Below are 13652 nucleotides of genomic sequence, written 5' to 3'. Positions count from 1 at the left end.
AGCTCAGGGGATAGTCTGGGGCTAGATATGTAGATGTGGTAGTCTGTGGCAGAGAGATGAAAGTTAAGCTCACGAGGCTTCTCAAAAAGTGTGTAGAGGCAGAAGAGAGTTTTGGGAGAGTCTTCTGGTGAAGCTTTATTTTTAAAGGATAGAGGAGATGAGCATATTTGGAGGTAGCAGGGAAGGAACTAATAGATAGAGAAAGAGGTTGAAGATTGAAAAAGAGACAGGAAAGATGTCCAGTGCAGAAAATCTGCCCTTCCTTCCTTTAATCACACAAAATAAAATTAATTAGAATAGGCTTTAATGCAAGAAAAATATCAAATAAACAAATTCTGTTACTGTGCTGGCCAGAAAAATAAAATTACCTTTCATAGTATCCTTCAAAATACTTTGATACTTTTGGGGCTTTCTAACAGAGTCCATCACACTTTACTGGAAGACAATAAAAGCTATGACTAAGTGATTATCATAGACATTTTTCCAAAGATTTGTTAAAACACCTTGCTGAAGAATTCTCAATTCAGGTATAAAGACAGCTTCCAATTATAAATATAAGATTTGCTTCTTAGGTCAAATGACTAGGAAAAGAGAGTTTGGGAACTGAAAGAATGGACCAGTTGTGGCAAAGTAGTAAAAGGTAAAAATTGTCTATCCAACTCTTTCATTTAAATGTCTCTATGGACATACTTAGGATCATAGATTTAAAGTTTAAACGGATCATATGGGATCATAGATTTAGGCCTAGAGAGGATCTTAAGAGACTATCTAATACAGTACTCCTGTTTTTAAAGAAAATGAAGCTAAGGTCTAGGGAGGTTAAGTGAGTTGTCCAAAATTACACAGGTAGTATCAGAAGCAGAATTTAAACCAAGGTCCTTTCCAAATCCATTGTGTTTTCCAGTGAATCCAATCTTCCTCATTTTATGGATGAGAAAATCCATAGTGGTTTAAATGACTTGCCCAAGGTTGTACATATAAAATATATGGATAAGAATTTTTGAGATACTTAAACATGAGCAATCCTATGACCTGCTCTTAGCAATGGCAAGCTAGACTACACACATGTCCACATCTTTTCATCCAATTTGTCTGTAGATAAACATGCCCATCTGTGTCCAGAGGTACATTCAGAAACAACCCCACATCCTCTCACACAGTTATCAGCTAATATAAAGACAGATCAGTCAAATTTTAAATGAACAGAGATTTACACTGGAGGGTTATAACAAACATATAAATATTTAAACTTTAGGATAAAAACTAGACCTGTGATTTCATTGGTATAGAGAGCTCCCTAAGGTCAGTACTTTCTCTACAACCTATGGTCTTAGAGACCTGCCAAGAACATAAATGCCTTGCCCAGGATCATATTGGCAGTGGTGTCAGAGATGGGCCTTGAACCTAGTTTATCTTGATTCCAAGCATGAGTCTCTGTCCACTGTCTTATATGCCTATAATGACATACTACTTCTATACATATGTATTTAACTATTTCAAAATATTTTTTCCAAACAAAAATTCAAAGTTTTTATAAATTCTTGGCAATTTACCAGTCTTTTATACAAATCTTCTAGAGCACCTTGGAGTTGTTTTGCTGATGATAGCTGTGCCTACACACACACACACACACACACACACACACACACACACACACACAAGAATGTGTTCATCTCCAAAGAACTCTCCTTAATGTCCTACTGAAGCCAAAGAATTAAAATTTCAAGATAGCGAATTAAATTTGCAGAGTCACTGCTAAGGAGCAATAACATTACAAACAGGAAATTAGCCCAATTACAATATCCTCTGAATTATGATCTCTGCTTCTTTGTTGCTTTACCTCATACCAAATCACCAAAACAGACTGTTTACTGGCCACAGCGAGTCAATGAAAGCACAGCTCTCTCTCTCTCTCTCTCTCTCATCCCCTCCATCCCCCTCTCCCCCTCCTTCTCTCTGTCTCCCTCACTCCCTCTCCCTTCCTTCCTCCTTTTCTCTCTCTCCTTCTCATTCTCTCTCTCTCTCTCTCTCTCTCTCTCTCTCTCTCTCTCTCTCACTCTCGCTCTCACTCTCGCTCTCACTCTCTAAGAGGGACAATAAATAGGTGATCTTAGACAGACCCTTATACCCAGAAACAGAGAATGAATCTTATGTCCTGTTTTAACAGGGAGACCAATTCCCTAACAGATTCTAATTTTGCTTCATAGAAGTAGGAGCCTGCAATCTCATGAATAAGGCAGACTGGATTAATGCCTGGCTGCTAATGCCTAGCAGTCCCCATGGCTCCAGCAAAAGTTCTGGTTTGTGGCTGACTTCTCCAAGGTTTGACCAACCCAAATCTTAGTTTTCCATTTTGAATACTGAATGTATGTTAAAATTTTAAGCAATATGGAGAAGAAGAAAATAGATTAACAAAGAGTGGTTAGACATCCCCTCATATCAAGGATGTGCAGAACATCTTAAAAGGATTACTACCTGTTTTAATGAAGATTTTAGAAAATGAGTTTTATTGATGCCTTCATTTTGAAAAATATTTGTCCCCCTCACACTCTAAGTTGAACTTTCCCTTGTTATAAAGAAAAACAATCAAGTGTAATATATTATGCTAATGTTGCATAAAATATTCTCTCCTAAAGGCATATAAACTCTATGAGGGCAGGTCACTTACATTTTATCTTTGAATCCCTAAAATCTAGCTTAGTTCCTGCATACAGTATGTACTTAATAAATGATCTTCCTAAAGTACAAGTCTAATCACATCACCTTCCCAGCTCCTGTTCAATAAACTCCAGTGGCTACCTATCAACCCCAGAAACAAATAGAAAATCCTCTATTTGGCTTGTACCCTTCATAACCAGGGTCCTTCCTCTATTTCCTTGGACACATACCCTTGGCCCACCTCACCCCTCCTTATATTCTAAGATCTAGGAACACTGATCTCCTTGCAATTCCCCATCTTCCACTAACTGTCCCCTATACCTATAATTCTTTCCTTCCTCATTTTTATCTTCTGGCCTTCCTGGCTCTCTTCAAGTCCTAGCTCAAACCCCACCTTCTTCAAGAAGCCTTTCCAGATTCCCCTTAACTCTAGTGCTAGAGGGGATGACCCAAGTTATGAAAGGTATTATAAGCCAAACTGAAGATTTTATATTGATCCTGGGAGAGATAGATCAGCATTGCCTTCCTCTTGCAATTCTTAGACCCAAGGCATTTCTTTTAGCCTATGTTGCTCTCTCAATATTAAGAAAGGTGTATTTTTTCCCACTTGTATACAAAGTAAATAGTTTCTGAAGGATAAAAGGCTTCTGTTAACTTTTTAATGGGAGAGCATCCAGTCTAGTTCATTAAGGAAAGAAGAATAATCCAAACTCTTGCTTCTAGGGGTCCTATTTCTTTTTAATCACTTGTTCTTACCAATCAAGGTTTATTTTGTTTTCAGAGAGAGCACCATAAAGTTGGAAAGAGTACTGACCTGAAGGACAGGAGAGACTTGGGTTTGAAGGTTATCCCTGGTACTGATAGGCTGTGGGACTTTGGACTTGTACCCCATTTTATCTCTCTCTGATTCAGTTTCCCTCTCTATAAAATGAGACCAATAGAACCTGCAAAAGTTACCTCAATGGTAACTCTCCCAACGTCCCCTTTCAAACACTTTTAAAATAATACTTCAAACTGAATTTTAAAAAATAAGAGTAAGAAATTTTCTAGGCTAAGACAACTTAGGAGCTTGGCAAAAATCAGTCTATGACACCAGGGTGGACAGGACCATAGGCAAAAGCAGCACCCATGGCAGACTTTGAAGTGACTGTGATAGTGACAACAACTTTCAAGGCTCTCAGTCCATAGATAGTAAAAGGATTGGCAACTGGTCAGAAAGGGATTACAGGGAACCCTTTGCTAGTACTGAGTATAGCTGAAACTGACTGGCAACTCTATTGCCCACAAATGGTTCTGTGTTGAAGCTTTCAGGGAAGGTAGGAATGTGTATGGTTGGTCACAAGAAAGCAGATCCCAATTCCAAGGCAAAGAAGAGCACTAGCACTTTCAGTCATAGAAGACTAGGGTACCTGGTTAGAGTTCCAGGGCCAAGAGGAGTGCTAATGCTTCAGAGGAATAGAGGCTTTCCTGGATAAAAAAGCAGAATGCAGACCAAGAGAGCAGTGACCACATTTTGTGTGTATCACACCACCTTGGAAGCACCAAAACCTACAGACCCCCCAAAACTAACATTGGTCTTTTCATCAGGAATATTTGGAAATCCTCTCATTGATCAAAAAATCCATTTTATCCAGTGGAAAATATTCAGTTTTGCTAGGTAGGTTATTGTAGTCCGAACTCCTTCACCTTCTGGAATATCATATTCCAAGCCCTCTAATCCTTTAGTATAGAAGCTGTTATTATAATTATTTGTTTCTGGTTGCTTACAATCATTTCTCCTTGACCTAAGATCTCTGGAATTTGGCTATAATTTCCCTGGGAGTTTTCATTCTCAGATCCTTTTCGGGAGATTATTGGTAGATTCTTTTCATTTATGTTTTACTCTCTAGTTCTAGAATAACAGGGCAGTTTTCCTTCATAATTTATATGATTTTAATCATGGCTTTCAGTTAGTCCAAAAATTTTAAAATTATCTCTTCTCAATCTATTTTCCAGTGAGATATTTTAAATTTCCCCCCATGTTTTCATTCTTTTGAATTTGTTTTATTGTTTGTTGATGTCTCATGGAATCATTAGCTTCCAATTTTCTAACATTATTGAAACATAAGCAAAAATAATAATAATAATCTGACCCTAAGCTGTGACTAGTGAAATTTTGTCATTTGAAATAAAATCTTATGGAACTATAATCTAATATCAGTCTTAAGTTTTTATTTCAAGTAAGATTGTTTAAAGAGTCATGAAGACAATAGCGAGGGAGAATTCAAGGGGAATGGCATGTACTACCCAAAGGTAATATGGGATGTAGCTGTCTGAGGACTGCTACAGGTGGATATCTGTCCCTGAGAAAAGCTGAGGGACAACCTTGCAAAGATAAAAATCTCTTGATTCAATTTCCCCATAGTATCATTTCTATCCTGAATAGGAAATTTTCCTACCTAGTTAATTCTGAGTATGGCTATGATACTCTGTGAATAATGTGGAACTATATGATTGACTGTTTACTATGACTTTTTTTTTGGTTGTTTTATTTTTTGATTTCTGCGAGGCAATAGCTCCACAAATAAGTATTAAGTATCTGGGGTCGGATTTGAAGTCAGGTCCTCCTGACTCCAGGACCAGTGCTCTATTTACTTCACCCCTAGCTGTCCCTGTTTATTATTACTCTTATCTGAAATCATACAGGAGTTTGTTCCCTGTTAGAATTTGTGTCGGATCAATCTGTTATAACCATGGCCCTTTTTTTCCTCTTATAGCATGTTTCTCTTATCAGGGAAATGAACAATGAAGTTTATCACTGAAATGCTAAATTTATTAATTAGGAGATTACTACTATAATATCTGAGTTACTATCATAGGATGCAAGTGTGAAAGATTTTATCATTTTAATATGATTCATGGTTGATTCCATAGTCTAAGCAACTAAGAAAATAAGTTCTTAGACTTGTAGTCCCCTTGCTAATAGTTGTATATTCATGTATGAGATTAGGTTCCCTTAAAATACTTCATTCCTTCAAGATGATATAGGATAATATATGTATCCTAAAAAAGGGAGGATAAAACAAATGTATAAAAGCTTTTATAAATTTAATGGAATAGTGGACGTTGAGGAAGCAACAAGATCAGGCTATTAGACTTATAAGAACTAAGATGTGTGTGTGTGTGTGTGTGTGTGTGTGTGTGTGTGTGTGTGTGTTTGTGTTTCAATTCAATTAGCTTCCAAGTGTGTCTAATGAAAAATATAGACTAGAGTAATAAATTCCCAAAATTAGATTAAAGGTTTTACATATAAAATTGTATTAATAATTCTAAAAAATTTCAAATCATGTTGGTCTTTTCCTAGTTTGAAGTCCTTGTCTGATGGAGGGCTCATTTTTCAAGTCAAGACACTCTTCCTTTAGTATGTGAATGACACTGTCCATATAAGGTACAGTGTTTGGGTAAAGGCATAAAGAGCAAATAATGTATAAAAAGCTGGAATACTCTGAAGTTTCAGGTGAATTGGTTTCTAAAATATTGTTCTTTTTATAGCTCTTTTACCAGGGTCAGATCTTTATGGTTGAGTTAATCATCATCACATGAGCTAAATCCTGGAAAATCAAATTGGGGAAGTTCAACTAAATTTTATTTACTTTGTTACTGGAAGATTTTAGCAAAATTACCTAGTCACTCTGCAAGTGACTTAAAACCATAGAAACAGAACTACTAGGAAGAGTCCCTTTCAGAGCTTCCCTGAGAACAAGGCCCAATCCAGAATGTCCAAACCAGTTTTCAAGGACCAGATGACTACATGGGACATCTGGGAAACAAGATAAAATGTGCTAATTAAATGAGCATTGGGAGTAAATTACTAGATTAAAAAGAAACTTGATGTTATTCTCTTTAATGAAGTTTAATTTTTATGGAGTTGAAGGAAACATGAGATTATGCTTTTTGTAATATTCATGGTCACAGAACATTTGTATCCTGTTGAAAGTTTAAGAACCCTGGTTTATGCCCTCAGATGGTACTCAAATTGATTTAGCACAAGTAGCAAAGATTATAATTAAGGATAGAGGAATAATAGAGATGCTGTACCATGAATATTCTTAGCACCTAAGGGGGGAGGGGAGTTGTGCAAAGTCAAACCAATGAGCAAAATATAGTTACTGACACCCATTTTTTACCTTGCTCAACCCATGAGTACTGTGCTCAGCCAGGCTGCAATAATCCTATTGTCTGAGGACTATTTCCATTACCTGAGAACTAACTTCTCCCAATGATGCTGTAATGGGAAGGAGCTGAAATGACATTTATCCTACCTCCTCATTAAAATGTCTACCAATTGGGATTGTTTTATCCTTATATGTAAATAATTTTACTATAAAATCAAATTGGAATTTGGATTTGGTGGCAGGACCCCACTCCAACTGCCAGTGAATTCCCTTTTGTCTAATTTCCTGAATTTGCCTTTAATTGAACAGGACAAAGCCTGAACCAGGATTTTTCTTTTAACAATACCATACTGCTTGGAATTTTTTTTTCAAGGAAGGATACTATAAGAGAATAGTAAGAATCTATCTCTTCTCAGGTTTAAGACCCTATTTTCCCTTGATCATCTCTTTTCCTTTTCTCGAGACCTTTGGAAAATTCATTTCATTTTCTCCCTACTATTCACAATAATATCATGTCCTTTTATGCAGAATTTGCCGTAATTCACCACCTGGAAAACACCTGCTTCCAATTGTTTTTCAGTAATGGCAATGGACTCCATTAATTCATTCACATTCCTACGTGATTCACCTAAGGCTCACTGGCAAGCATTTCCTTAAAACTGATTATTTGCAGCCTTGAAAAACTGATTATTGCAGCCTTTGAAATTTAAATAGCCCATATAATGACTGAATCCATAAGCACAATCTTAATAATGCCATGCTCCTTCTCGAGGGTTTTATTAGGGAATTATTATTTTAAACATATACCCAAATATGAAAAATTTAATAAATAGAGAAGTTTTAATGATACATATAAGACATTTAGGTAATAATAGAGCACAGAATTTAATTCTTAGAGATGGAAGGACCTTAAAAATTCATTCACAGAAAGAACCCTCAGGGTCAAAAGAAGTTTCAGAGGGCAACTAGTCCCCACCTATCTCTGAAAAAAGACTTCCTTGAAAATACTTCTGTCAAGCATTTATCCAGTCAATACTTGAAGAACTTGAATGCAGTATCTCTTGAAAGCCACCCACCTATTCTACTTTCAAACATCTCTAGGCAATAAGAAGTTATTCCTTTAATCACACATAAACTTTTCACCCACTGTCCCTAATCACTGGGGCCAAGTAGAGCAAGGCTAGTCTCTCCTTTAGGTGATACTCTTTCAAATACTAGGAGATAATTATTATGTCTGGTTCTTCTACCACACCCCAAAGTTTTCTCTTCCCAGGGCTAAATAAGCTCAGTGACTTCAGATAATTTTCATATATTAGTATCACAAGGCTTCCCACCATCCTCATTTTCCTCCTCCAGATCTCTCCATCTTATCCATATCCTTTCTTCAATGCAGCACCCTGAATTGAACTCAGTACTCTAGATATGAGTGGAACAGAGCAGAATATTTTGATGATTATCACCTCATTTTATGGATAAGGAAACTGAGTCCCAGAGAAGTTAAGTAATCTGAGGTAATTCAGAAAGTAAATATCAGTAACAGGAAATGAACTTAGATTATTTGACTCCAAATCGAAGGCTAATTTCAGGGGTTACCTGTTGTTTCTCAAAGATTTTTGGTCAATAGCTTATATTGAAGAAGGAATGTTGAAATAGCAATGAGTTAATAATTTGATTGTAGAAGAAGTGTGGTTTAGTGGAGAGCAAGTCAGCCTCAGGGCCAGAATGAATTGAGTGCAAGGCCCACCTTTGACCCATAGTGGCTATGCAACTCTGGAAGAGTCATTTATCCTCTCAATTTGCTAAAATGCTCTCAAGACTATATGTATTACAGAAAAGGTAGTGATCTACATTAACAGAGGATGCTTATAAGGACCTCTCTTTTCCAATGAAATCACAGGTCCAGTCCCTATTTTATTTGGATATTCATATTGTGTCTTGAGTTTGTATGAATTGTAATGTAATTTCTATAACATTATGGAGTGGTGGAAAGACTCCTGGATTTTGACTGAGAAGACCTGAGCTTGATTCCCAGCTCTGCCTACTGGTACCTGTGAGAAACCCTGGACAAGTAGCTTAACATTTACTGGTCTATGTTCCCCATCTTTAAAAACAGGGATTTGCCTAAGTGATCTCTTAAGATTGTCTCAACAATAACATTCTATAAGCCTAGATTATTCCACATCCCCTTAAGAGCTGAAAAACAAATTGATTAAACTTTCTGTCTAGAGTTGGCATCACTTGTACCATTTGCTTTCAGGTACTGTCCTTGATTGAACCTAGAAACAAAAGCAATTCTACAAAGATGAAGATTCAATTCAAAGTCACTAAATGGTTGGCCAATAATAGGTGCCAGAGATAAAAGAAAGGAAATGAAATTCTTGTTGCTCCCAAGGAGTTTATGACACAGTATCTGCTTTTAAGTGGCTAAGAATATGACTTGGAGAAATATAAAAGAATTGAATTTTAAACTAATATTCCCATAAATATTTTTTAATCAACACTTTTTTTAAAAAACCATCAAATTTCAAATTCCACCTTTGCAATGGATAGAGCATTGTCCCTAGAGTCAAGAAGATCTGGGTTCAAATTTAGCTTTAGACACATATCTGTGTGACCCTGGACAAGTCACTTAATCTAGATTGCCTCAAAATTTTTTTTACCTACAAATTCACCTGTCTTTTTAGACCTCTCCAAATCCATTAAAATAATTTGAAAAAAATCTGTCCTAATTGAGCTACTCAGTATAGACACCCCAAGTAAACATTGACTACCACAGTTCTCTAGACTCACTATAAGTTGATCTCACTATATGCAATAAGTAGTTGCCAGAAAAAAATTAGGTGTGAATGGAATTTTTAAAAACAAAATCCTGCAAGGCAAGAATTTATGTTAACTAAAAAATAGAGGGAATTACAGGGAATAAAATAGATAATTTATATTATATGAGATTAAAAAACTTTTGCACAAACAAAACTGATAAAAACCAAAATTAGAAGGAAAATAGAAAACTAGGAAAAATTTTGCAGCAAGGTTTCTCTGATAAAGGCCTCATTTCTCAAATATAAAGAGAACTGAGCCAAATTTATAAGAATGCAAACCAGTCCCCAGTTGATAAATGTTCAAAGAATATAAACAGGCAATTTTCAAAAGAAGAAATCAAAACTATCAATAGTCACACGAATAAATGCTCTAAATCATTGCTAATTTGAGAAATACAAATTAAAACAATGCTGAAACTACCACATCATACCTATCAGATTGGCTGACACAGGAGAAGAGGGAAATGACAAATGCTGGAAGGAATGTGAAAAAATTGGGACACTAATGTATTGTTGGTGGAATTTTGTTCTAGTTCAATCATCCTGGAGAACAATTTGGAAGTATGCCAAAAAAGCTATAAAATTGTGCATACCTTTTCAATCAACAATATCACTACTACATATATATGCCAAGGAATTTTCTATTTCAAAGGAAAGGAAGGATCTAAATGTATAAAAATATTCATAGCAGCTCTTTTGAGTTGGCAAAGAACTGGAAATCAGGTGAAAGTCCATCATTTGGGGAATATCTGACCAAGTTGTGCTATATGATTGTGATGGAGTACTATTATGCTATATGAAATGGTGAGTAGGATAATTGCAGAAAAACCTGGGAAGACACAATTAAATGATGAAAAATAAAGTGATCGGAACAAGGAGAACACTGTATTCAATAACAGCAATATTGTAAGGATAATAAGCTATGAAAGACTTAGCTATTCCAATCAAAATAATGATACAAGACAATTCCAAAGGAATACTTGATGAAAAATGCTATCAACTTCCAGAGAGAGAACTGATGAACTGTACATACAATCCCAAAGTATACTTTCAAATTTTTCTTTATTTTTATTTGCATTTTCTTTTTTGTTTGTTTTTATTTGTTATGTGTTTGTTTCTTTTGCAACATGTTTAATAAGAAAATATATTTTGCATGACCTCACATGTATAATAAAAATCAAATTGCTTACCATAGCAAGGAGGGAAGAGGGTAAGAGGAAGGGAGAAAATTTAGAATTAAATTTTTTAAAATAATTATATAAAGACAAATTTTAACATTCATTTTTTAAAGTTTTTTTGCAAGGCAATGGGGTTGAGTGGCTTGCCCAAGGCCACACAGCTAAGTAATTATTAAGTGTCTGAGGCCAGATTTGAACTCAGGTACTCCTTACTCCAGGATACATTGCTGTATCCACTACACCACCTAACCACCCCTTAATGTTCATTTTAAAAAAATTTTGACTTCCATATTTTCTCCCCCCTCCAAAGAAAGTAAACAGTTTGATATAGGTTATTCACACAAAATATATTTCCTTGTTAGTCCAAGTTAAATGACACAGTCCAAAAGAAAAAACAAAAAATAAAGTAAAAATAGAAAACAAAAGATTTTTTAAATGACGTTAAAATGTTTTACATGTAATTGGAAAACATGTAGCAAAATAAAAAGAATATATGGAAAAATAAATAACAAAATTTTAGCTTAAATGCATACCCTTGAAAAACACCTGTATGACCTTGGACAAGTCAAAGGGCTGAGTTTCCACATGGCAAGATGGATTACAAGGAGTTTTACATCCAGTCAATCTTTTACTTAGCCATCACAATGGCATATTTCAGAAGTGGAATTTCTCAGGTCTTTCTGACTCTGAAGCCAGCCATCTACTTCATTATATTCTCTCTGTACATCGCTGAAAACCCACAAAGGAATTTGGAGTGGAAGGGAAGAACATTCCTTCTCGAGATACACAGCAAGAAACAATTTTGAATTTCAACTATGGCTTTAAAGTTCATTGCCATGCTATAGTCTTACCTTGTAACTTGGGTTCTCATGCCAAAATCCAAGGATCTCATCGACTGCAGCACTTCAACACAACCTATGTACTGGAGTAAGGGGGGGAAAAGTCACATGAAGGGAAAAAAAGCCAAACTCATAGAAAATGTAGATCATGACATAAAATACAGCTTTCACTTTAGCAACCTCACATTGAAGATATTAGAAACTGTGTTTTGTCAAACTAACAAATCAGGTCCTATTGACTTTCCCATGGTTTGCACATTTGTATATTAGTTTGGGATTTCTGAATATCAAGGGGGACATATGATCAGTAAAACTATGGGTAAAAATATACAGAAGCTCATCAGGATGGGGGACTTCATTCCTTGAAGACTTTGTTCAATTTGTTGTTGTTTTTTAATGATGAAATGGGGTTAAGTGACTTGCCTAAAATCACACACTAGGTAAGTGTCTGAGGTCAGATTTGAACTCAGGTTCTCCTGACTCCAGGGCTGGTGCTCTATTTGCTCCACCTGGCAGTCCTTCCTTGTTTGGTTTGTAAGCATCAAATGGGATAACTTGAAAATGATCTGGAAGTTTCTTAGAAATGATAACTTTTGAGTTTTCTTCCACAAAATGACTTATATGGAAATATTTTTTAAATGATTGAACATGTATAACCAATATTATACTGCTTACTGTTTCAGGAAGGGCAGCAGGAAGGAAAGATAGAATTTGGAAATTAAATTTTTTAAATGAATGTTAAAAATTGTTTTTACATATAAATGGGGAAAATAAAATATTGTTTTTAAAAGGCTTCTTTAAAAAAAAAAGAAATTATAGCCTTCCTGTTCATCTCTCCTTTTAAAGCAGCCTGAGATTTTCTGGGAATTTGGTAAGTGCTGTGAATGGATAGGCAGAGTTGTCAGAAACTGGGTTCTCCCTCTGAGAAACCATTGAGGATTTTTAGTGGAATTAGAGCCCAGGTGACTAAGCCCTCAAATCAAATTGCTGGGAAGATTAAGTCAATTATTTAGCAAAGCATAGGAACAAAGGCTATGCTTACTTCCTTTTTTTATCATTCTTTTCAGGTCTTGAACATAGCTGGTCCTTATTAAATATTTATTGTGGAATGAATAGAGTGCTGGGGAGGTAGGTATCAGTATATTTTGTCCTATCCTGACATGTGGTTTCCTCAACTATGGAACTCTTGAAGAGCAAACCTACCCTCCCCGATCTATAACTTGTAATTTAGTAGATAAATACCAGGGAGTTGCCTGTGGTATTAAGAGTTTTAGTGAAGGCTATTCAGATAGTAAATTGGAAAGACAGGATTCAGCCTAGATCTCTTCTGACCTAGAACCCTAGATCACTCAACTCAAGGAGCAATTAAGCCTAGTAATGAAACACTGGGCTAGGCAGGAAAGACACAAAAGCAAAAAAGAAAACAGCCCCTGTCCTTATGGACTTTACATTCTACCAGCAGTAGTTAGGTGATAAAGTGTCAAACTCATGGGTCAAATCAGAATAAAATATAATTAGCAAATGTTTAGCAAAATAAATAAAAACACAATAGAACACAGACCTTGTTATGTTGTGGTTTTCTAAGAAAATATGCCACCCATAAACATCCTTTTCTATTTGTGTGAAACCACTCATGGAACGTCTCTCATGGAATTAAGAAGAGCTGTGTGAACTGGACAAGTCACTGCTCTTCTCAGTCTCAGTTTCCTCATCTGTAAAATAGTGATAATAATATCACCTACTTCACAAGATGGATTTAAGAGTAATAGGTTAACTACTGGTTCTAAACCCTGAAGAGATGATGAAAAAGGGTAAAAACATCACTTGTACAAAAATATTTATAGCAGCTCTGTCTGTCGTGGCAAAGAATTGGAAATCAAGTAAATGTCCTTCAACTGGGGAATGGCTTAGCAAACTGTGGTATATGTATGTCATGGAACACTATTGTTCTATTAAAAACCAGGAGGGATGGGATTTCAGGGAAGTCTGGAGGGATATGCATGA

The 13652-nt window shown here is 35.7% G+C and overlaps 1 protein-coding gene across 4 annotated transcripts in view; it reads right to left on the bottom strand.

The window, feature by feature from the left end:
* The window catches only part of SHC4 (SHC adaptor protein 4), a 198649-nt gene that overhangs the window by 122566 nt on the left and 62431 nt on the right, over positions 1-13652 (bottom strand). For all 4 annotated transcript variants that reach the window (XM_074234728.1, XM_074234731.1, XM_074234729.1 and 1 more), the window contains exon 3: positions 11661-11731. In XM_074234728.1, the coding sequence (XP_074090829.1) occupies positions 11661-11731 (71 nt within the window). The remainder of the gene's footprint in view (positions 1-11660; positions 11732-13652) is intronic.

The sequence above is a fragment of the Macrotis lagotis genome, chromosome 4 (genome assembly GCF_037893015.1).
Source record: "Macrotis lagotis isolate mMagLag1 chromosome 4, bilby.v1.9.chrom.fasta, whole genome shotgun sequence".
Taxonomy (NCBI): domain Eukaryota; kingdom Metazoa; phylum Chordata; class Mammalia; order Peramelemorphia; family Peramelidae; genus Macrotis; species Macrotis lagotis.
This window is presented reverse-complemented; position numbering and strand designations above follow the sequence as displayed.